The sequence below is a fragment of the Salvelinus fontinalis genome, chromosome 7, assembly GCF_029448725.1.
Source record: "Salvelinus fontinalis isolate EN_2023a chromosome 7, ASM2944872v1, whole genome shotgun sequence".
NCBI lineage: Eukaryota > Metazoa > Chordata > Actinopteri > Salmoniformes > Salmonidae > Salvelinus > Salvelinus fontinalis.
The window spans coordinates 45099934-45124356 of NC_074671.1; the positions used below are offsets into that span (position 1 = coordinate 45099934).

The window sequence follows — 24423 nt, forward strand, 5'->3', positions numbered from 1 at the left end:
TCCATTCTTGTGTATGTTATTTTATTTTTCATGTGTTAGTTACCATTTTCTTTTTAAAACTCTGGATCATTGGGGTAAGCAAGCATTTCACTTCACTGTAAAGTGTACACCAGTTGTATTCAACGCTTGTGATAAAATTTGATTCGATTACAGTAGTATTTCATGAAAGCACATGATTGTACATATGTATTATTAAGTCCAACACAGCCCTATAATCCCCATTTCAAATAAATGCTAACTGCACAAGCAAGATAAGAAGAAAAGATCATTCAAAATAGTCATACATTTTAGCAATGCCATAGAAGCAAAAGGGAAGACTTTGTCAGGCATGCAATTTGATCAAATTTTTATTTCAGAAGACCCCAAAAAATGAAGGTAAAAAGGACTGCGATAAGTCAGTTTATAGATTGTCTTCATGAGAAATACTGTTTGTAGTGCTCCAAGTATAGACAAGGAACAACAAGGTAAAAACAAACTCAATAAAACATAGATTTAAAACTTAATAGATTTAACATAATTGTTGGCACAGAACCTACATACCAAACACAAGTCATTTACGCTTTCTGTCTAACACAAAAATCTGGCATCGCCGTCTTATCATAACTCATAATTCTAATAACCCGCACCTTTGAGAAACAAACTAATGCATTGTATGCAATACCATCACCAGACAAACTATGATCAGCTTACCACAATCACATCTGTTGTGCTACAACACAGACAATAATAGACTAAGGATTTCAAATATCAAATACAAAAACAACAATGCTATTTGTTCCTTTTGGTAGATGGGCCAAAGTGACTCTTCTCTCCATCCCCAGTGCAACAACGATGTTATGGTAACCATTGAGTTTTAAGGCAGGCTAGCTGCTGTAGGCAAAGTTGTGCCACCGCCAGGGCAGGTAGATAGACAGACTACTTACTTGGGAAGGGCCAGCCTCCCCCTATTTAGGATCCGTGGTAGAGGTGCAAGGTACTGAGCACGGCCTGGTTGTAAAGCTGCTCGACGTGCACCAAGCTGCTGTGCTCCTCAGCCAGGTCCTCTGCCGTGTCCCCGAAGCCATGGTAGTGTCCGTAGTGCAGGGTGTCCCTCAGGTCGCTGGCCATGGCCTCCCAGGAGGGCCGGTGGGACACGCAGCTGCTGGGGCTTCCCATCAGGTGTAGTGAACCGCACATCTAATGGGCTGAACGCCGCCGGGTCTCCTCCGCCTCCTGAAAAGCTGGCCATGATGACAGCCCGTTTTCAGTGGAGGTAGCCAAGGCCAGCAGTCCCCATGGCGAGGAGAAGCTGGTCGACAGCACGGCAGCGTTGGCCCCCTTGAGGTGTGTTGGCATGTGGCCATTGGTGGAGATGGCACCATTCTGTGGCCAACCGTTGCCATTCGTCTGACCCATGGTGGCTTTGGGTTCATCTGCCGTAGAAAAAAAAGCCATGACTAGTCAGATTCAATGTTGGATGGCACATAGCACACTTGGCAGGTTCATGAACACATAAATAAGTGGTAAGCATATTGATTTTATTTTGCAAACACGTCCTTACCTCATTCTCATGATACGTTTACCATTGTGGCTCTGCTCTGCTTGCAAAAGTGCTCACACCATCACACTTTTCCCTCCAACAGCTGAATTTGTTGTATCTGAGTTTATAGAATCATTTAGGCAATATTGATTCTAGCGCAGAATAGATTAAGTTTGAAAATGTGTATAAAATACAGAGGCAGTGATCATGTCAGTCTTTCCTATGGCCACTAGAGGGGGATCACACAACAAAAGTAAACCTTTGAATTTGACCCAGACAATTACTTTACCCCAGAGGACTTCAATGTAATTAAATGCCTATGAAATTTCATAACATCAAGGTCATCAAATAGGTTAATTATAATTATTAATTAATTATAGTACTTTGAGTATACATTCTCTCTCGATGTGCCTTTCAAACACACATGACAATGTACCATAAATACATACCCGTGGCCAAACTAGATTTGTACTTACAAGGATAAATAATTTAAATGGATACACTATAACAAAACATTAATAGAAAAAAAAAAATCTAGGCATACTATAAACATATGTAGTTATTTATATAATGTACATTTGAAAGATACTGTGTCAAATTAATCACTACCATCCATATCACATTGAGAATGTATTATTTGCTAAGGGTTGTCAAATACAGTGATACAGGACAAATCCTTATTTAGCCTATTATACAATGCAGTCCATATTGTTGTATGTTTCATTGAACTGATTAAACTTAATTAAAATCTCAACTGACCAACTTTATAGTACAAACAAGTTAATTTCTCATCGCTTCCCTTTGGAATTTAGAATCAGTCATGGGAGTAAGAAGTCTGCCCTTTGGCTCTTAAACACAGGATTTACAATGAGTTAAACCAAAGCCCCAGCTTGTATCTCATTTTTTTGATAGTTCAAACAGGGTATGGGACAAGGTTATTATAGTTGTGATTTTGTATTAGTTTATATTTCTATTCGTTTTTCTATTTTTATTTGAAATTCAGTTTAGTTTCAGTTAATAATAAAAAAAAAAAAAATATTTTATAAAATCACATCAATTTTTTTGTTGTTGTATTATTTAATTTTACAGACAGAAAGTAGACCATGTGTGTGAGGCTAGGAGCCATTTATGTCTCGTAGGCCTATAGTTGTTTTTTGAGGATGACACATCTTGCCACTGGGGACAGTAACACAAAATGAAGGGTCAGGTCATAGGTTTGGCTATGTTTTAAAGGATCTTAATGTGACTTGGATTTAAAAAGGATAATCGTCGGTGTCTGACTCAGATTCAGATATTTATGCCACGCCATTTATAATCATGGCCAGCTCTGGTTGTCGTTGTTCACAGGTATTCTCTTGCCTGTTTAGAAAGCTTGATAACTATGTTTGCCCTATTGTCAGTTACGAGTAGGCTCTTCTACTCTGGTATGTCCTATGCGTCCAATGTGTAGTCAATTAACACTCCGGTGTGTGGATCTAAAATCCAATGGAGGCAATAGACTAGACAGGGCCCTACCATCTGTTCTGGCCTTCTTGATGTGATTGGCCTTCACACTGTCCAGAAGCCTCTTTCTATTGGCCAGGCCATTGAGGAGACCCCATATTGGTCAGAAATTCCATATTTTAATATTTTATAATAGCATAATTTCTCAAAAACGCTATCTCTGGTAGCGCAAGACAGTCTTGAAGAGCAGTCCAGGATGTTTGGGTGAAGGTACAGGAGAAGATTACATGGTCTGTAGTTTTGACCAAGGTTGAAATGAAGCCTTAGAAATTATTGAGAACGTTAAAGTGCACTTTAGCTTACAAGGTAAATCGTTTTTACTCGTCTTCTGTCTTGTATTAACTGCCAGTTACAGGCCTACCTTCCCACTGCCCTCATCTCGCCAGTTTGTAGTCCTAAAACACGGAAATAAATTACCTCTGGTTTGTTTAGCCATCTATATAGGAACATTTTATGGGGAAATAATAGGGTTTTGGAATAAATGCGGAAAATAAGGTCTGAGGTTAAGACAGGTTTAGGAGATCTTATACTTTTTGTTGTATGAGACAATATTAGTCAGTTAACATGACCTTCGTGAATAAGCCTTTGTGCTTTTGTTTATTACATCAATTCTTCAAAATTCACAAAAAGTGTAGTTAGTTGATGACAATTAACGCATAGAACAAAACGTATAAGATCTAAAACTGTGTTTACCACTGATCTTATTTTCGGAGTTTATCAAAAGAAACTCAACAAAAATATGCCATTATTATTTCTCTCTGTCCCATGAAGAAGAATTATGGGGTGTACAGTTGTGCTTATAAAGAAAGCATCTAAAACGAGAGCTTGTATTTTGAAGGCTGAAACGGACGTGACGTACTTTTTGTTTACAAATGTAGCTAGCTAGCTAGCCATCAAAGATCAACTGGCAATCGGCTATTCAACGCTAGTTCAATTACAACAAGATAACAACATGAACGGAATTCACACTGTGTTGTTGGCCGACCCATAGTCATTCACATGGCATTATCTACTGTGAAGTTAACATACATCTTTAGTTTTCGCTAGCTAGCTTCATGAAGTTGGCAAGCTAAATGGCTTGCGAGTTTTGGTACGTTATCAGTATTAGCTAGCGACGAGATTTTTGGAGACGTGGGTCGTGTGGTATTTCTGCAAGCACATTATGGAAGGAGTTCTCTATAAGTGGACAAATTATATGACAGGTAAAGTTATGCATTTAATGTGTTTGGTCCATAGTCTAGCTAGCTAAACTATCTCGTTAGCATAGCTGTCATATTGCCATTCAATTTAGCTAAGCCAACGTTCGCATAGAAAACACAGCCTACATCTGATTGTCTACCCTTCACAGCCCTTTCTGTGTAATTTGATATGTCTAGGGTAGCTAACTTTTATAAGATGCTAACTACACTTATGTAAGCTAGCTAACTGCACTAACCGACTAAACTCAACGATTGATGATGGAGTTGGGCTGTGACTAGTGTTGTGCTTGTGGGCGGATTGGAGCGCCACTGTCACATACAATTCCCAATGTCGTGTATAATTACGGGCTATTCTTTGGGTGCTGAAATCAGTTGTTAAAAAAATACAAATAACTTAATTTTAATGTGACGGAGTTCCAGTTTGTCCACACTAGTCAATAGTGTGTGATTGGGGCCTGCAATTCGGGGCGTTCCTGCATGTGGGCATTCCTGCATCTGCAGATTTCCCCTGATTGTCAATGTGATTCAAATGTGGTCAAATGGGAAATAAAAGTTTTTATCTGAGTTTTTCGGGGGTGAAGAACACTGTACCAGTGTCTTAGATATCTACCGGGGTCGACCCGCCTCCTGTGTATCGGAGTCTTCCTAGCTGGGTCATTCCTACATTACGGTACATTTTGGAACTCATAACTTTAGAATTAAAAAATATATATGATTTGTTTTGTATTCTATCAGAAACTCAGGCACTTAGATCTATTTTAGGTGTATAATAATAACCGGGTGGAACCTAGCCTGAATACATAGAAATTAGCGTTTGGATCAGGAAAGTTTCCTTTCATGACCTCTACAAGCCAGAATGCTGAATAAAATCATACTTTACCGGTTGGTTCTTTTGCAGATAGGAATGTGAGACAAAATATCCACCGAGGAGTGTTATCAACCCAAGCTTAAGTAGGCCGATGTTGATCTGTTTATCGTTTGTATTTCTGGTTTTTATTTTCAATACTGATGCAATTCGCATGTGACAAACACTTACACAATATGGCCGAGCTTAACAGAACGCAAACACTTCCAGCTGATTGCGAGGAAATGTGCTTCGGTCATGCTCGGCTATTGTTTACATATTTTATCGACCCTGGGTTTATAAGCGCGGAAATCAACTCTGCCGCACGAGCATGCTTTTGTGGCACAGTCGATAGCGCGCCGGACCTCGGGCTAGAAGGTCGAGGGTTCGAGACCTGCTCCCTGCTGTTTCAATACAATATTGATCATCACGTGCAATGCGTTAACAGATTGAAAATACAAGTGACAGAACCCACCCGTGCCACAAAAAGTGGGGTAAACAATGCTTCCTCGTGGATACCCAATCTTCACCCCCTACTGCCAAAAGGACCAACAGCATGTACAACCGGTAAAGTAAGTGTAAATATAATTTTATTCAACATTCTGCCATGTAGAGACCATTTTTTACGTCTTTTTTTTTACAGCTACTTCTTTCAGACTGATATTCATGGAGTAACCATGGTTACAGTCTGACGGTTAGGCAAGGTGGAACCTAACAGGGTGGACATTTGTAGCCTAAAGCTCTGTGTTGAGATTAAACTAGCATAATGGTAAACATTTGAACAGGTTTTGAACCTCTATATGTAATGTATTTTAACAGTTAGTAAATGTGTTAAATTCTCTATAATTTAGCCTAATAGTGTGGAAATGTATGAGTGAGACAGACTAACGTCATGAAACATGGGAAAATAGATCAAACTGAGTGTTTATATTTATTTAGCTTTGTTTTCCAACCAAATCACAACCTGAACATATAAATATGACATTGTCATTGAAAACAAGTCTAAAGATACTCTATGCAGAAATCACTCTGGCATTTCCTGGTTGGTAAAAAATCTAATAGTTTGGCTATTTTCAGTTCATGTGACAAAATAAGCAAGGTTAGTGTGGAGAATCATTGTACCATCTAAACCGCTGTGAAATACATTTTCCATAACCAAAAATTTTGTATTTTCAGCTGTTTGACGCTAGTGTACAAAACCGAGGTTGAAACTAAATTTAAGAATGCGAAGCATAGAAATAGCACACACAAAAGCAATCTACTGAAATCCAAGATGGCGTAGCAGTCAGACGTCTTTGTCAAGTCTCGTCCCATGTGTATATATCTTGTTCTTCTCGTTCTTTTTAATATTTTTCCTAAACCTCAACTTCAAAATACTCTACTGCAACCCGCCTCACCCAATGTGGTGTGGATCTGTTTTTTTCCTTTTTTCTAAAGTATTTCTATTTACCTCCAAACTGGAATACCTCAACTGAATCTAACTAGCTACGCTATCAGTCAGCTAACCACTGCTAGCGGTCATCAGCTAACCTCTAGCTCGGAAAGCTCTCGCCAGTTCGTACAACGCATTTCAAACCAGAGCTTACCGGACCTATTTTTCTCTCCATATCCCCGAATTCCTACCACAAACTCTGAACCTTTTCATCTGGATCATCACAGCTAGCTAACCGCAACCAGGGTTGACTACTCCTGGCTAACGTTTCCGTCCCGGAGCTAGCACCAACTAGCCTGGAGCTAGCCCATGCTAGACCCATCTCCCGGCTCACTCCTGGGCTACAATATCCGGACCCCTTCTACTGCCGGTACGGCTGGAATACCGACATAATCTGCCCAAGGATTCCAACAGGTCCCTCAGGCGCGACGTTCGCTAAAGGCCCATTCTGCTAACCTGATATTTACCTAGAGCTACTTGGAACCCTACTAATTCCACGACTGGTCTATCGATGTCACCGCACAAAGAGGCAAAAACAGACTTACCCCCATCGCGACGTCCCCCATAAGCTAACATGCTAGCCCCGGTCTGCTAACTGCTAGCTTGCCTGCCCCGGTCTGCTAACTGCTAGCTTGCCTGCCCCGGTCTGCTAACTGCTAGCTTGCCTGCCCCGGTCTGCTAACTGCTAGCCCCTGCTAACTGCTTGCTTGCAAACCCGGTCTGCTAACTGCTAGCTTGTTTAACCCCGGCCTACTAACTGTTAGCGTGTTAGCATCGGCCTGCTAACTGTCTGAATCGCCTTGTCCCCAGTCAGCCCAACCACTCACTGGACCCATATGCTCACTTTTCTACGCATGCCTCTCTCTAATATCAATATTCCTCGTCCATTACTGTCCTGGTTAGTGATTACTGTCTTATTTCACTGTAGAGCCTCTAGCCCTGCTCAATATGCCTTAACCAACCATGTTGTTCCACCTCCTACATATGCGATGACATCACCTGGTTTAACCTGTTTTGGCGGCAGCCCGACGCCGGTACACCTATGACAACATCCCCCCACCCCCCCCCACACTGATTAGCATCGCTAGCATAGCGTCACAATTAAATAGTAGCATCTAAATATCATTAAATCACAAGTCCAAGACACCTAATGAAAGATACAGATCTTGTGAATAAAGCCACCATTTCAGATTTTCAAAATGTTTTACAGGGAAGACAAAATATGTAAATCTATTAGCTAACCATGTTAGCAAAAGACACCATTTTTCTTTGTCCACCATTTTTTCTCTCCACCAGTAGCTATCACCAATTCGGCTAAACTAAGATATTGATAGCCACTAACCAAGAAAAAATCTCATCAGATGACAGTCTGATAACATATTTATTGTATAGGATATGTTTTGTTAGAAAAATGTGCATATTTCAGGTATAAATCATAGTTTACAATTGCACCCACCATCACAACTCGACTAGAATAAATACACAGAGCAACGTGTCTTACCAATTTACTCATCATAAAACATTTCTTAAAAATACACAGCACATAGCAATGGAAAGACACAGATCTTGTGAATTCAGACAATATTTCAGATGTTCTAAGTGTTTTACAGCGAAAACACAATAAATCGTTATATTAGCATACCACATATGCAAACGTTACCCGACCATTGATTCAAGCCAAAGAGAGCGATATCGCCAAAATATATTAATTTTTTCACTAACCTTCTCAGAATTCTTCCGATGACACTCCTGTAACATCATATTACAACATACATATAGAGTTTGTTCGAAAATGTGCATATTTAGCCACAAACAACCGTGGTTATACAATGACAATACTAGCAAAACTAGCCTGAAAATGTCGGACGCCATCTTTCACAGTGATCTTGTCTCATGGATAACTATTCATAAACTTGACTAAAAAAATATAAGTTGGACAGCTATCGAAAGACAAATTAGTTCTTAATGCAATCGCTGAATTACATTTCTAAAATGATCCTTACTGTGCAATACAGGGTTCGCCAAGCGAAGCTATACCAAACAAAATGGCGGAATATGCGTTTAAAAAATTTCGACAGAACAACGATTTATCATCTTAAATATTTCTTACTATGAGGTGATCTTCCATCAGAATCTTGGGCAATGTATCCTTTCTTGGGTGTAATCTTCTTTTGGTCGAAAGATGTCCTCTGTCCGTCGAAATGCCCACTAACGTTACACCGGGACCCCGAAACGTGCCCAAAGCTTCAAAGAGCATCCCATAGAAATGCCTCAAAATCGCACTAAACGGATATAAATTGCTATAAAACGGTTTAAATTAACTACCTTATGATGTTTTTAACACCTATAACGAGTAAAAACATGACCGGCGCTATATTACTGGCTAAACCAAGGCTTGGAAAAAGCCAAGTCCGACATCCTTCTTGCGTTGAGCGCAGGGTCCAAAAGAACGCTACTTCCGGTATTTGGTGATTTATAGAGGCACTGATTGCGCAATCGACTCCATTCAAATTGTCACCACTTACTGACATCTAGAGGAAGGCGTGGGCAGTGTTTGTATCCTCATAGGATTTACAGCGGCTTTAAAACTGATCTGGAACCAGAGGCCAAGATTTCTGAAAACTCACTCACTGGGAGGAAAAGTGCTGTAGAATGAGTTCTGTTTCACTCAGAGACATAATTCAAACGGCTATAGAAACTAGAGTGTTTTCTATCCAATAATAACAATAATATGCATATTGTACGAGCAAGAATTGAGTACGAGGCCGTTTGAAATGGGCACGATTTAGCTGGCTACTCAGTAACGCCCCCTGCAGCCATAAGAAGTTAAACGTCTCTAGAGACTATATCTCTCTCATCATTACTCAATGCCTAGGTTTACCTCCAATGTACTCGCATCCTACCTTACCTTTGTCTGTATGCCTTGAATCTATGTTATCCTGCCCAGAAACCTGCTCCTCTTACTCTGTTCCGAACGTGCTAGACGGTCAGTTCGTATAGCATTTAGTCGTGCCCTTATCCTACTTCTCCTCTGTTCTTCTGGTGATGTAGAGGTTAATCCAGGTCCTGCAGTGTATAGCTCCACTCCCACTCCCCAGGTGCTCTCATGTGTTGACTTCTGTAACTGTAAAAAGCCTTGGTTTCATGCATGTTAACATCGGAAGCCTACTCCCTAAGCACACACTGCCAACCCGGATGTCTTAGCCATGTCTGAATCCTGGCTTAGGAAAACCACCAAAAACCCTGAAATCTTCATTGCTAACTGTGACATTTTTTGCCAAGATAGAACTGCCAAAGGGGGCGGTGTTGCAATTCTACTGCAAAGATAGCCTGCAGAGTTCTGTATTACTATCCAAGTCTGTACCCAAACAATTCGAGCTTCTACTTCTAAAAATTCACCTTTCCAGAAACAAATCTCTCACTGTTGCCGTTTGCTATTGTTCTCCCTCTGCCCCCAGCTGTGCCCTCGATACCATATATGAATTGATTGCCCCCCATCTATCTTCTGAGCTCGTGCTACTAGGTGACCTAAACTGGGACATGCTTAACACCCCGGCCGTCCTACAATCCAAGATTGATGCCCTCAATCTCAAACAAATTATCAATGAACCTACCAGGTACAACTCCAAATCCGTAAACATGGGCACACTCATAGATATCATCCTAACTAACTCGCCCTCCAAATACACCTCTGCTGTTTTGAATCAAGATCTCAGCGATCACTGCCTCAATGCCTGCATCCGTAATGGGTCTGCGACCAAACCACCACCCCTCATCACTGTCAAACGCTCCCTAAAACAATTCTGCGAGCAGGCCTTTCTAATCGACCTGGCCGGGATATCCTGGAATGACATTGACCTCATCCCGTCAGTAGATGATGCCTGGCTATTCTTTAAAAGTGCCTTCCTCAACATCTTAAATAAGCATGCCCCATTCAATAAATGTAGAACTAGGAATATATATAGTCCTTGGTTCACTCCAGACCTGTCTGCCCTTGACAAGCACAAAAACATCCTGTGGTGTTCTGCATTAGCATCGAATAGCCCCAGTGATATGCAACTTTTCAGGGAAGTTAGGAGCAAATATACACCTGCAGTTAGGATAGCTAAGGCTAGCTTTTTCAAACAGAAATTTGCATCCTGTAGTACTAACCCAAAAAAGTTCTGGGACACTGTAAAGTCCATGGAGAATAAGAGTACCTCCTCCCAGCTGCCCACTGCTCTAAGGTTAGGAAACACTGTCACCACCGATAAACCCACTATAATTTAGAATTTCAATAAGCATTTCTCTACGGCTGGCCATGCTTTCCACTTGGCTACCCCTACCCCGGGCAACTGCACGGCACCCTCTCTTTCGTAACGTCTGAGATTCCCAAAGATTGGAAAGCTGCCGCGGTCATCCTCCTCTTCAAAGAGGGTGACAATCTAGACCCAAACTGCTACAGACCTATATCTATCCTACCCTGTCTTTCTAAGGTCTTTGAAAGCTATGTTAACAAACAGATTACCAACCATTTCGAATCCCACCGTACCTTCTCCGCTATGCAATCTGGTTTCAGAGCTGATCATAGGTGCACCTCAGCCACGCTCAAGGTTCTAAACGACATCATTACCGCCATCGATAAGAGAGATTACTGTGCAGCCGTATTCATTGACCTGGCCAAGGCTTTCGACTCTGTCAATCACCACATTCTTATTGGCAGACTCGACAGCCTTGGTTTCTCAAATGATTGCATCGCTTGTTTTACCAACTACTTCTCAGACAGAGTTCAGTGTGTCAAATAGGAGGGCCTGTTGTCCAGACCTCTGGCAGTCTCTATGGGGGTGCCACAGGGTTCAATCCTCGGGCCGACTCTCTTCTCTGTATACATCAATGATGTTGCTCTTGCTGCTGGTGATTCTCTGATACACCTCTACGCAGACGATACCATTCTGTATACTTCTGGCCCCTCTTTGGACACTGTTAACTAACCTCCAGACGAGCTTCAATGCCATACAACTCTCCTTCTGTGGCCTCCAACTGCTCTTAAATGCAAGTTAAACGAAATGCATGCTATTCAACCGATCACTGCCCGCACCTGCTCGCCCGACCAGCATCTACTCTGGACGGCTCTGACTTAGAATACGTGGACAACTACAAATACCTAGGTGTCGTCTGGTTAGACTGTAACCTCTCCTTCCTGACTCACATTTAGCATCTCCAATCCAAAATTAAATCTAGAATCGGCTTCCTATATCGCAACAAAGCATCCTTCACTCATGCTGCCAAACATACCCTCGTAAAACTGACCATCCTACCGATCCTCGACTTCGGTGATGTCATCTATAAAATAGCCTCCAACACTCTACTCAACGAACTGGATGCAGTCTATCACAGTGCCATCTGTTTTGTCACCAAAGCCCCATACACTACCCACCATTGCGCTCTCGTTGGTTGGCCCTCGCTTCATACTCGTTGCCAAACCCACTGGCTACAGGTTATCTACAAGTCTCTGCTAGGTAAAGCCCCGCATTATCTCAGCTCACTGATCACCATAGCAGCACCCACTCGTAGCACGCGTTCCAGCAGGTATATCTCACTGGTCACCCCAAAGCCAATTCCTCCTTTGGTCGTTTTTCCTTCCAGTTCTCGTTGCCAATGACTGGAACGAACTGCAAAAATCTCTGAAGCTGGAGACTCATATCTCCCTCACTAGCTTTAAGCGCCACCTTTATTCCATGTTTATCTCTGTGTTGTATGTGTGGACTTGCTATGCTTTATCTTGGCCAGGTCGCAGTTGCAAATGAGAACTTGTTCTCAACTAGCCTACCTGGTTAAATAAAGGTGAAATAAATAAAATAAAATAAACGGCTTCTTAGACTTGCTTTCTATAACAATGACATCTCTATAACTCATATTTCTACGTGAATTTGGTCAGGTCACCCAAAAAGTATTGCAGCTTTACTACAAATTGCTACAAACTAACAGGGTGGAAGGTGATATCAAGGACACAGAACATTTAAAATGCAATAATAATAAATACAATAATCATGAGAAAAAAAATGTTTTGAGAGATTTTAACTAGGACTATAAAATAATTAATCTTTATTTTTTATTTTTTTTATGGCTTATTTCTATTAGAAATTGATGAATAACAACTGGGTAAATGACAAAAACGCTTAAAACCACAGGAGGAAAAAGTACTTAAAATGCCCATTCAATATCCAAATGTTGGTGTTTTTAAGGTAAAGGACACCTGACCTTATATTTAAAGCTTTTTGGAATCACATTTAAACTAAATAAGAACTGATATTTCCTGCCGACAGAACAGGCACCGCAAAGTGGGAATGACCCAGTTAACTAGCTACCACACAGTGTCCTTTGCTCCCTCTTGCCAAACACCTGGCCTCGTCATCGTTAACCGAACTGCGGCAAAGCAGTGCCTGACAGTTAGGGGCGAGGGATACTGTCTACCGGTGTGCTAGCTACCGATCCCACTAGCTAGCTAGCACATTGTGATCTTTGCTCCCGCTTGCCGAAAACCTGTCTTCACCGTCATTACCAGAACTGCGTGAAAACACTACCCGACAGGCAAGGGTGAAGGACACTGTTTACCGGTGTGCTAGCTAGCTACCTATCCCGCTTCCTGCTTGCTGTGTACCGGAGTCCTAGCTTGCTAACAAGCCAGCACCTATTGTCCTAAACGCCTGCCGAACAGCTACCTTCATTAACAGAACTGCAGGAAAACATTACCCGACAGGCGGGGACGAAGGACACTGTTTACCATAGCTAGCTACTGTTGTCGCCCCCACCTCTTCTTCTGTGGGGTCTATCATCAGTTGGCATCCATCGTTATGCTGCATTATCACCACCTACTGTACTGGAGCACTTCCGCCTGTATACCATAGTCCTAACTTTAAAATGGACAAATAGAAGTATGAGGGATTCCTGCATATGCAAGAATGCAGAAATGCACCAAATTGCAGGTCACAATTGCCCCCTTCTCAAACTAGTTGCCGCTCAACTCCATCGTAAATCGTGGAGTTGAGTTTAGGCTACCTGGAAGAGAGTGATTTACTAGGTGTTCTTTGTAATACTGGTTAGTTGTGTTGATATCTAACTGGGCTGATTCATCAGATGTCAGCTCAAGAAGAACTAACCTAGCGTATCTGAAATGATTGCAGGGTGGCAGCCGCGCTGGTTTGTTTTAGATGATGGGATAATTTCCTACTATGATTCTCAAGATGATGTCTGCAAAGGGACCAAAGGAAGTATTAAGATGTCCGTCTGTGAAATCAAAGGTATGATTTGTTTCTGAAAGGCCCATATTGTGCCACTCACCCTATGAATTTGGTAGTGGTTACATTTCTCAACTCCCATCCCTCAGATGTTTACCCAAACGTTGGCAGTGTTTCTGCTTTGTTGTCGTTTAAATCCCATGTTGCCCTGTTAAACCCCTCTAATCTCAGTACAGGTAGTATTTGCTGTTGAATCTCGATTTATGGTTGATTCTTGTACTTCTAGTGCTGAAGGGTTGTGTTGACATCTTTTTCATTAGTTCACCCCACTGACAATACCAGACTGGAACTGATCATACCAGGAGAGCAGCATTTTTACGTCAAAGCTGTCAATGTTGCCGAACGACAGAAGTGGCTTGTGGCACTTGGAAGTTCCAAAGCCGGAAAAAGGAAAGGAAAAGGTACTGACCCAGCAATGTTCTCTTTGTTCGTCATTAATCTCCCCAGTCCTCTTTTAAAGTGAACTTTAGGGTAAAAAAAAACCGCTAAATTACTCAGTTATCTTTGTATTCACACTGCCCTTGCCTTTGAATGAGGACTCATCACTTCACCTATTTTGTGGTCCGAGTCCTCTTTGCATTCACATTCCTATGTTAAGAAAGGAACCAGGATATTTTTCAAACATTCACTCAATGCATTTTGGGTTTTTACAAAGTGCAGGACAAGCAATTCCATCAGATTGTGTTATTGGACCGCTAAATATACATACTTACAGGTACGAGGGACGCAAAAAGACAATACCGACTTAAACATGAATTCAGCTGCTTTCGCTCGCCGAGGCTGACGTGAAGAAAACTAAAAAAATTGTGAATACTCACAAAGCCGTCGGCGTTGATGGCATCTCTGGTCCTGTCCTCTGAGTGTGTTCCGTACCTGCAGGCGGGCGTCTTGTCTGACATCTGCAACCTGTCCCAGACTGTAGTCCCCACCTGCTTTAAGGAGCCCACCATGGTCCCAGTGCCCCAAAAAAACAAGGTGACGTGCCCAAATGACTATCGCCACGCTCACCTGTCATCATGAAGTTCTTCAAGAGGCTGTTCATGGCCCACATTAAGGCCATCATGCCGGGCACACTGGACCCACTCCAATTTTCCGACCACTCCAACAGATCCACGGAAGATGCCATTTTCATCGCTATTCACACGGCTTGACAAGAGAAACCTATGTGAGAATGCTGTTCATTGACTATAGTTCAGCATTCAACAATATTGTTCCCTCCAAGCTCGACACCAAACTCAGTGCCCTGGGTCTGAACACCACTCTCCGCAACTGGATCCAGCAACAACACCACCTCTACACTGACTCTTAACAGGGGCCCCCAGTGGTGTGTCTTCAGTCCTCTGCTGTACTTCACATTCACCCACGACTGGGTGGCTTTGCACGACACCAACTGCATCAAGTTTGTTGACGACACCAAGGTTGTAGACCAGGGGTGTCAAACTCATTTCGCATCGTGGGCCACATACGGCCTAGGGAGATGTCAAGTGGGCCGGACTATTAAAATTATACCATACTCTGCTATAAATAACCAAAATATCATGTCTTTCCTTTGTTTTGGTGTAAAGAAGCACAAGAACATTAGGAAAATATTGAAATTTAATGAACTATCCTTTTACAAAACATTTCATGAAACACCTCATATTTCCTTAGACAAATGTGCAATTTACTTTTATCATTCACAAATATGCATTGCAACTGATCCCACTGATTGTACAAAGGCACAAAACTTTAATTGGTACTGAAAAATATAGTAATGCACTTTAAGATTAAATGAGACTTTTAAAGAAAGGAATTTTTAAACCACTTACACATACGCATATAAAATCTAAATGTAATCCCTGCGTACACCTTACAAACTAAGGAGAGTGATTTTAAATGTGTAATGAAGAAAGTGTTCGCCTGTCCTGTAAATCTGTAAACTTCATACATGAAACATACATACACATACAATACATACTGAACATTTATGGAGTTGTATGAACAGTAGAATTCCATCACACAACTTTTGTTTTGAAGCTGCTGACTAACATTAAAGTGCACATTTTTTAAATCACCACAGTAAGGATTCATCTTCACAGAGCTGTATTCTTTCAATGCAAAAAGTATCTAAGGCAGCATTTTAAAGGTGTTAGTCTAGTCTGGACTTGTATTTGTTCCTGAAACTTGGCATCTTTTGGCCTGTACAAGTGCATCAACACCAGGTGTCATGTCCTGACTAGCTGTCACTTTCAGAATGTCATTTAAGTGCTTGTTTGTGAGCCTTGAACGCATTTTTGTTTTATTGATATTCATCACTGAGAAAATTTGTTCACAAAGGTAGGTTGTCCCAAACATGCACAAAATTTTAGCAGCCAGGGCTGTTAATTTGGGGTACCCTGGTAGTAGATACTGATCAAATCTGTCCAGACCTACAGAGGCAAATTTGCCCTTCAAATCTGCATCACACTGCAAATCAATTATCTCTAGCTGAATTTCGACCGGCAGATCAGAAGCTTTAACTGTGAAAGGTGAGCGAAAAACTGAAAATTCTGTCTCAAGTTCACCAAATACCTGAAAACGTTTCTCAAACTCCCGCAGTAGTCCTGCAATTTTGTCTTTGTACCGTTTCATGTCCGCATCAGGTCTGGTCACACACACATCTCTCAGACAGGGGAAATGAGCAGGGTTGCCATTTGCCAGTTGCATCTCCCACAAAGTCAGCTTCAACTTAAATGCATGTATGTTGTCAGAAAACTGTGTGACAACTTTTTTGCGGCCTTGCAACATTTTGTTCAGATTGTTCAAGTGTTCAGTAATATCAACCAAGAATGCAAGGTCCCGTAGCCATTCCTGAGATTGTAATTCCAACACCGGTTTTCCTTTTTTCTCCATGAACTGTCCGATTTCCTCTCGTAGATCAAAGAAATGCCTCAGCACAGCGCCTCGGCTTAACCATCTCACTTCAGTGTGGCAGGCTGTGGGTAATGTTGCTGTCGCTGAGAAGTTTGTCAAACTGACGATGGTTCAGACCTCTGGACCGGATGAAATTTACAGTGCGAACAACCACCTCCATGACGTGGTCCATTTTCAGCGACTTGCAACACAATGCCTCCTGGTGCAAAATACAGTGAAATGTCCAGAAACGATCTCCTCCATTAAGGGCTTGTACTTTGTCTTTGAACTTTGTCGCGACACCTGCTTTCTTTCCGACCATGGATGGCGCGCCGTCTGTAGCCAGGCTGACAGCGCGGGACCAGTCCACTCCAACTCTGTCCAATGCAGCAACGACAGAGCCGAAAATGTCCTCGGCTGTTGTGGTGTCCATCATTGGCACCAACTCAAGAAACTCTTCAGTAACAGTCAATGTCTCATCAACTCCTCGAATAAATATGGCCAGTTGGGCCACGTCTGTGATGTCAGTGCTCTCGTCAATTGCCACGGAAAATGCAATAAATGACTTGACTCTCTGTTTCAATTGACTGTCTAAATCTGCCGATAGTTCCGAAATCCTCTCTGCTATAGTATTCCTCGTCAGGCTAATATTGGCAAAAGCTTGTCGCTTCTCGGGACATACAAGTTCAGCCGCCTTCATCATGCATCGTTTAACAAAGTCACCGTCGGAATACGGCTTCGATGCTAATGCTATTTCGCTAGCAATTAGGTAGCTGGCTTTTACCGCTGCTTCACTGACTTCTCAGCTCTGGATGAAAGTTGACTGCTGTTTCCTCAGACCCGCCAGCAATTCGTTAATCTTATCTCTTCTCAGTTGTCCTTGCAAGCCGTCATATTTTTCGCTGTGATGAGTCTCGTAGTGGCGTCGAATATTATATTCCTTCAATACCGAAACTTGTTGCAAACACACCAAGCACAAAGGTTTTCCGTGCATCTCTGTAAATAAATAGGACGTGGTCCATTTTTCTTTGAAAATTCTACACTCCTTATCTACTTTTCTCCGTTTGGATAACGACATTTTGGCTAATGAGGGTGTAGCGGAGAGGTAGAGACCAAGGTATTAACAACGTCGTAACAAGCAGCAGATGGCGCATTGATACCGTCTGCTGTTTTCAGTCTGTCTCAGTGATGCGGCTTGTCTTCTACTCTGATGGAAAGAGTGCGCCCCTTAGCGGATAATCCATGAATTGCAGCGAATTAAAAATATTAATTCCATGTCTTTTATGCATTTTTTCCACTTTCAAATTATCCTGCGGGCCTGATCGAACCTCCTTGGGGGCCGGTTCCGGCCCGCGGGCCGTATGTTTGACACCCCTGTTGTAGACCTTTTAACCAACAACGACGAGTCAACCTATAGGAAGGAGGTAAGTGAACTGGCATTGTGGTGTCGTGACAACCTCTCTGTCTACGTCAGCAAAACAAATTAGTTGATTGTTGACTTCAGGACGCAGAGGGAGCAGGAGAGTCACAAGTTGTAAGTTCTTCGGCGTCCACAACACAGAGGACTTGTAATGGACCAACAACACCACCACTCTTGTCAAGAGGGCGGCTGACGAAATACGGTATGCTGTCCTGGGACCTCTCCAAATATTACCACTGCACCTTCGAGAGGGTTCTGACCTGTTGCATCAAGGCCTGGTGAGGGAATTGCTCCATCCACAACTGCAATGCCCTCCAGCAGGTTGTGAAGATGGCCCAGTACATCAATGGAACCGTGCTCCCACCCATCCAGGACATTTACTCTCAACAGTGCCTGGGGAAGGCATGCAGCATCATGAAGGAACCCACACACCCCAGCCACAAGCTGTTCCCTCCATTACCATCGGCAGATGTTATCGGAGCATGAAGTCGGATGCCAACAGGCTCAGAGACGGTTTCTATCTACAAGCCATCAAACTGCTGAACACTTGAACTGGACTGACCACCTGCTCTGATTTCTCTGCACCTTTGCACACACACTCACCACACACACACATACATTCATGCTACACACACTTCACAACTGCTGTTACCAGACTCTTATTATACTGCTCAGATTATACACTGCCCCCCCCCCCCCCCCATTCCCCTTCCCCAATACATGTGTAAATATTAGACTATGTATTGTCCCTTCTTGTATTATACTTATGCTAAACTGTTTATTCGATTCTACTGAGCCATTTACTTTGTTCAGGTTTTTAGATTTTATTGTTGTTTCATTGTCGAGAAGGAACCTGCATGTAAGCATTTTGTTGGACGATGTATAACATGAGTATCCCGGAAACACAACTAATAAAACTTACATTTTGGAAAGTAATAGATTGCAGTTAGTTAAAAGATGAGACGTAATTATAATCAGATCATAATATTAGCATGTAAATATTATTGGTAACAGAATAAATAGCAGAAGAGTACTGCAGATGATGAAATGCTGTAATGGCGAAGGTGCATAAAGATGGAGGAATTCAGATATTACGTCGTCGTTTGGGCACTATCCACAGACTTTTTAAACTACGGCGCGACATGGTTCATTCAGTGTGCCTATAAATCAGCACAATCTACTTTTTCAATTTTTATAATTGCCGCCGTCTTGGAACTAGACTTGGGAACATGTACAGTGCCTTCAGCAAGTTTTCACACTCCTTGACTTTTTACATGTGTTTTTGTGTTACAGCCTGAATTTGTAGTCTAAAAGTAGAGCCGCACACTTAATCTCCCAGTAATTGGGTAAACCTCATTTTAAAATGGATTGAATTTAGATACCCCCATAATGTGGAATTATGTTTTTATACATTTTTACAAATGAATGAAAATTAAAATCTGAAAGGTCTTGAGTCAATAAGTATTCAACCCCTTTGGTATGGCAAGCCTAAACAAATTGAGTAAAACAATTGCTTAAATTAATTTACCTTTCAGCAGGAAAATAACATAAAACACATGGCCTAATCTACTTTGGAGTATTTTACCTTTTATTTAACTATGCAAGTCAGTTAAGAACAAATTCTTATGTTCAATGACGGCCTAGGAACAACAGATTTTTACCTTGTCAGCTCGGGGATTCGATCTTGCAACTTTTCGACTACTAGTCCAACGCTCTAACCACTAGGCTACCTGCCGCCCAAGTAGATCACATATTGCAAACAAATAATCTGAATATCGTGTCAGTACAAATTTCCACACATATTTGGGAATTTCTCCCCATCCAATCAATATCCAAAAACAGCACATGTTTTTCCAACAAACCTTCACATCCTCATCTCTCTTTTGTGGCACCAATGTGAGGGGCATGGCAGGGGAAACAGTGTTACAGTAGTCTAGTGTGTGGCGCGGGAATAATGACAAGCAAACCTGGGGAGCTTTGTCTTCACATTGCCCTGAAAAAAGGGAACCGGACTAAAAACACCCTTAGATAAGTGATAAGTGCCAACTCTGACACTGCTGCTGGAAAAAATCCTAGGGGAAAAACTGAAAAGCACCAACAGATCTAGACCACTGACCAGGCTAGAGTTACAGTACCTTGCCTTAAAGTGTCTCTCACTAAAATAACTGTTATATATTTTTTTTTATTGGAAGAAATAACAGAGAAGACAGAATCTCTTAAAACAAAGATGTCCGAGCTGCGTCTCTACTGTGACTTGCTAATGCAGCAGGTCCACACGATACAGGAGTCTGAGGACCAGGAAGGAGACCACTCCAATTCCAGCTCGGAGGTAACTATACCTGCATGGTTTCAGCTAGGCTGTGTCCCAAATGGCACACTATTCCCTACATACTGCACTTATTTTGACCAGAAACCTATGGGCCCTGGTCAAAAGTAGTGCGCTGTATGGAATAGGGTGCCATTGGGACGCCGCCCTAGTGTCGGCTTTCAGAAATCACCAGCGTGGGTGTGTTTGCTGTTTTAGTCTTCATCTACCCCAAATTAAATGGTTGTAGTGCCACTGTACACGAGATCAGAGCGACAGGCCAAGATTTGGAGTGTTGCCGGTGCAAATCCCTGGGCTGGTGAGGAAATATCTGGTGCAAGCTGGTACTGCAGTTGTGCCCTTGAGAAAGGCACTTATCGTGTGTGTTTGGTGTGGTGTGTCTGGGAGCACAGGGTTGGGAAATAAAAACAGACAACAGAAATCTATATTTGTTTTGATGGATACAGAAATTAAGTTGATTATGTTAAACCAGAGCTCCAGACTAACGTTTCCCACTGGTGGCACTGGAGCCAGTAACTTTTTCAGTTGGTGGCACCAGCCCACAATTTGGTCGCACTCCCACATTTTTGCGGGGTCACGCAATAGAAAAGTAATCATCTTAGAAAGTAATTTAAATTTACAGTGATTTATTAAGAAGTGCAATAGACTGATATAGTTTTCAATAAATTAGTTGTTACATATAACATTATGCAGGAATGTATAATTCAAGATATTTTTGATATGTAATAGTGATTGTCATGAATTTTGGGTTGATAATTAGTTTATTATTTATGTTTTACTGTCAAAATAGGACTCCAGAATAAAAATGTTTTGCGTTTATGTTCACTAATATGACATCGGCCTAATTCAATTAGTACTAATTCACCAGCTAAGGGAGTGAACTTAACACATTAGCTGGATTGCTGACTCAAAATATAACACCTACTGCTAGTGTTTCCATGTATTAATCTAACAGTAAATTAAATGTCCCCAATGAGGACTAGTGTACTCGTGACTGCCGATTTCGCGCACTCCGTATTTCAAAGCCATATCAGATATCTTGATTGTAGAACAGTGTGCCTTGAGCTAAATGTTGAGAAATAAAAAGTATACTTAAAGAAAGCTGAGATCCTACTCTCTTTTTCATGGACAGCAGCTTGCTTCCAAACTTGTGTTTTACCCCCGCAATTGCATTTTTAAATGTTATACAATCATAATGCATTTTTCGGGGTGCACGAGGGGGGAGAAGAGAGTGTGAGAGACCCACTCATCGCATCAGCCGGCCCTGTCGAAACGAGCTCAGTGGCACTTTACTGTTTAACAAAGCATGGTTTTATCCACGCAAAACATTTAAAGTTTTGATTGAGGTGATCATGTAAAATGTACAACTCTCACCGGTATGTCCAATTTAAAAAATGTAACCTACAAAGTCAAAGGGTCGCCAAATGTGACTAAATGGTTGCAGTTTTGAGCCCTGTAAACTCTTCAAGCACTTTTTTAGTAACACATTGTGTTGCCAATTTAAACGGAGTAGTTTCTTCACATCACCTAGGAAGGTCTGAGGCATGTCTGTGTAGGATATCAAACCAATATATTAGGCTTAATATTGTGCATGTTTAGGTCTTTATTTTTGTCTGTGCCTAATCTCCAATTTGTTGTTGACTGATTCACCTCTCCTTGTTTTTTCTTTGTTGCTCCAGACTCTGAATGAGGCCTCCTCTTTACTGAGTGCCACGTGTTACACCTTCATCAAAACACTGGAAGAATGTATGAAGATGGCCAACTCCAAGTTCAAGACAGTCATGGTGCTGTTGAACCCTCCAGATGACATGATGATGTCCCCTGTTTCTCCGTCCCCAATACAGATGGCCTGGGTAGGATGGTTTTCAACGAACTGTCTAGCTCCGGGGTGAAGTTTCCCCTAGGTACAGATCTAGGAGATTCCCCTCCCCAATCCTATTAGTGGGGAAAATGCTAAACTGACCAATGATTAATGTATAGGGGCAACTTCATCATATTGATAACCAGTTGTTCAGAGACACAAAGACTAATCCATGGCTATCTTTAAAAAAAAAAAAAAAAAAAAAAAAAAAATATATATAGAAAATATATAGCTTTTCTATATATCTTCAAATATAACTAATTGGAACACAAATTCAACATGGTGAAGATAAAAACTCAGTAAACAGAAGGCACAGTATGTGTGGATGGTGTGGTGTGTTTTTTTTTTTTTTTTTATGTTTGAGAAAGTGTGGCGTTGACTGAGGAAGGAAATGGCTGCATATCCCAGAACCAATGTATTGCTGTGAGCGGGTGTGAGAGAGCTTTCAATGTTGTTCAGATGATTGATATACTTTTTATAATGAACTATACAACTACACTTATTTATTGTCCTATCATGGTGGAACAGCGTTTTAAAATAAATTATACACTTCATTTATTGTCCTATCATGTGGAACTACATTTTTAAAATAAATTATACATCTAATTTTTAAAATTGATGGAACGGTCCACAACCCTATATCCTAGACACCCACCTGAATGGCCCAGATACTAAGGAGAAGTCCCTAACTGTTTTATGGGCCTGCTGTAATGCGGTCGGGTCATCACATAATTGGCATATATATATTACTCTTACAGAAGTCCCACGTGGGCGAGGATATTGGAAATTTTATCAAAGCCTACTAGATGATAAATTGTTTAGAACTAGGACAGAAGAATTTATAACTGACTTTTTCAGACATAACATAGCAGATCCCCTTATTGTATGGGACACTTTTAAATGTGCGTTTAGAGGCCATGCAATTCAGTACTCATCTCTAAAACAAAAGCAATTTAGATCAAAAGAGTCCATATTAACAAAAGAAATTGAAGGACTAACAGTACCGTTAGATAGCAATAAAAACTGTACCATAGAGGCACAGAATAAGTTAGAGGAAAAACAAAAATAAATGGAGGAACTTATTCAAAGATACAGTGTAATATATTATAAAAAATAAAGCGAACTGGATGTAATATGGGGAAAAATGCACCAAATTATTTTTCAATCTTCAATATAGAAATGCTACCAATTCTTTTATTTATTGAAACTTGTTACAAATGATGGAGTCACACATGATTCACCGAATTATATTTTGAAAGAGGAAGTAAAGTACTTTAAGAATATGTTTTCGTTTCAGTCTCCTCCATCTCCACTAACCGAAGCTAATTGTATCGATTTTTTCCCCTAATGTAAAATTAACATCTGTACAGAAAGACTCATTTGAAGGCCAAATTACAGAGGAGGAACTTCTTGATGCAATTAAAGCCTTTAAGGCTGGGAAAACTCCCGGGCTGGATGGCATACCAGTGGAAGTATGCAAAACTTTTTTTGATATACTCAAAGGACCATTATTAGCATGTTTTAACCACTCCTATATAAATGGTAGATTATCGGACACGCAACAAGAAGGTCTGATATCACCCAAGTGGTGTGTATATACACTGCTCAAAAAAATAAAGGGAACACTTAAACAACACAATGTAACTCCAAGTCAATCACACTTCTGTGAAATCAAACAGTCCACTTAGGAAGCAACACTGATTGACAATAAATTTCACATGCTGTTGTGCAAATAGAATAGACAAAAGGTGGAAATTATAGCCAATTAGCAAGACACCCCCAAAAAAGGAGTGATTCTGCAGGTGGTGACCACAGACCACTTCTCAGTTCCTATGCTTCCTGGCTGATGGTTTGGTCACTTTTGAATGCTGGCGGTGCTCTCACTCTAGTGGTAGCATGAGACGGAGTCTACAACCCACACAAGTGGCTCAGGTAGTGCAGCTCATCCAGGATGGCACATCAATGCGAGCTGTGGCAAGAAGGTTTGCTGTGTCTGTCAGCGTAGTGTCCAGAGCATGGAGGCGCTACCAGGAGACAGGCCAGTACATCAGGAGACGTGGAGGAGGCCGTAGGAGGGCAACAACCCAGCAGCAGGACCGCTACCTCCGCCTTTGTGCAAGGAGGAGCACTGCCAGAGCGTTGCAACAAATTAGCTAGCAACAGTAAGCTAA

The 24423-nt window shown here is 41.5% G+C and overlaps 1 protein-coding gene and 1 long non-coding RNA gene across 4 annotated transcripts in view; one reads left to right on the forward strand and one right to left on the reverse strand.

Annotated features, from left to right (window-relative positions):
- Window positions 1–5617, reverse strand: LOC129859520 (uncharacterized). 2 transcript variants are annotated; one of them, XR_008760186.1, is made up of 3 exons: window positions 5102–5617; window positions 1541–1637; window positions 1–1412 (listed from the first exon to the last, which is right to left on the reverse strand). It is a non-coding gene; the product is annotated as an uncharacterized LOC129859520 (long non-coding RNA). The 2 variants fall into 2 exon arrangements; XR_008760185.1 differs by having other exon boundaries at window positions 1–1637.
- Window positions 3867–24423, forward strand: part of LOC129859519 (pleckstrin homology domain-containing family A member 3-like) — a 25459-nt gene continuing 4902 nt past the window's right edge. The window contains exons 1-5 of one of the 2 annotated variants that reach the window (XM_055929378.1): window positions 3867–4224; window positions 13661–13777; window positions 14035–14175; window positions 20258–20394; window positions 22071–22244. In XM_055929378.1, coding sequence (XP_055785353.1) covers window positions 4185–4224; window positions 13661–13777; window positions 14035–14175; window positions 20258–20394; window positions 22071–22244 — 609 coding nt within the window. In that variant the 5' untranslated portion in view covers window positions 3867–4184. The remainder of the gene's footprint in view (window positions 4225–13660; window positions 13778–14034; window positions 14176–20257; window positions 20395–22070; window positions 22245–24423) is intronic. The other variant, XM_055929380.1, reaches the window with a different exon arrangement.